Source organism: Gavialis gangeticus, unplaced genomic scaffold (assembly GCF_001723915.1).
Source record: "Gavialis gangeticus isolate Ggan-Ray unplaced genomic scaffold, GavGan_comp1, whole genome shotgun sequence".
Classification (NCBI taxonomy): Eukaryota; Metazoa; Chordata; order Crocodylia; family Gavialidae; genus Gavialis; species Gavialis gangeticus.
The window spans coordinates 45,189,475-45,190,222 of record NW_017729029.1 but is presented as its reverse complement, the minus strand read 5'-3'; the positions used below and the strand labels follow the sequence as shown (position 1 = coordinate 45,190,222).

At 64.2% G+C, this 748-nt stretch overlaps 1 protein-coding gene across 3 annotated transcripts in view; it reads left to right on the top strand.

Moving 5' to 3' along the window:
• Nucleotides 1-573: 573 nt before the first annotated feature.
• The window catches only part of ATRX (ATRX, chromatin remodeler), a 211,655-nt gene continuing 211,480 nt past the window's right edge, over nucleotides 574-748 (top strand). For all 3 annotated transcript variants that reach the window (XM_019521505.1, XM_019521507.1, XM_019521506.1), the window contains exon 1: nucleotides 574-719. In XM_019521505.1, coding sequence (XP_019377050.1) covers nucleotides 700-719 — 20 coding nt within the window. In that variant the 5' untranslated portion in view covers nucleotides 574-699. The remainder of the gene's footprint in view (nucleotides 720-748) is intronic.

Sequence of the window (748 nt, the reverse complement as noted above, 5' to 3'; positions counted from 1 at the left end):
GGCTCTTCTCTGGACTCTCTCAAGCTTGGTGCCTAGAACTGGATGAAGTACTCCAGCTGCGGTCTCACCAGCGCTGAGTACAGCAGAAGAATCGCCTCCTTGGCTTTGCTGCAGACGCAGTGGTTGATGCCCACCCTGCTGGCTTAACCCTCAGGTTTTTAAAACCCTAACTGCTACAGGGGCCAGGGCTGGGGCAAGGGATGCTCAGCACTGCCTGACCCTGAGGGCTGCCTCTCCTCTCCTGACAGGTGCCCGCCATGGACCGGGGCGGGAGGCAGAAGCTCGCCGTTCCCATCTGCTGATATTTTCTTGACCGTGGGCTCTGCTGGACGAAGTGCACCACAAGCCTTCTACCTCCTGCGCCCATGAAATTACGTCATGCGAGTTCACGCCCTCTCTGGTAATGTCACCACGGCTGCAACCAATGAAAGCCGGGCCGAGCGTGAACGTGACGTCAACCGCCCTAGCAACAGGGCCGGGCGGAACGGGCCAATGAGAAAATCGCCGGGGGCGGCCGACAGCCAATGAGGACCCGCGAGCGGGGGGAGGGGGCCGGCGGCAGGAGGCCGCGCTCCCTCATCCTCCCTCCAACAAGATGGCGGCGGCGCTGGCGGTGGCGGCACCAACGGCTTTGTTTCCTTTCGGCGCCTGAGCGCGGTCCCGGCGCGGCCAGCGGCGCCAAGCGGCAGCAGCGGAGACATGACCGCGGAGCTCATGAGGTGCGTCCCTCCGCGCGACCTTCGCGGGC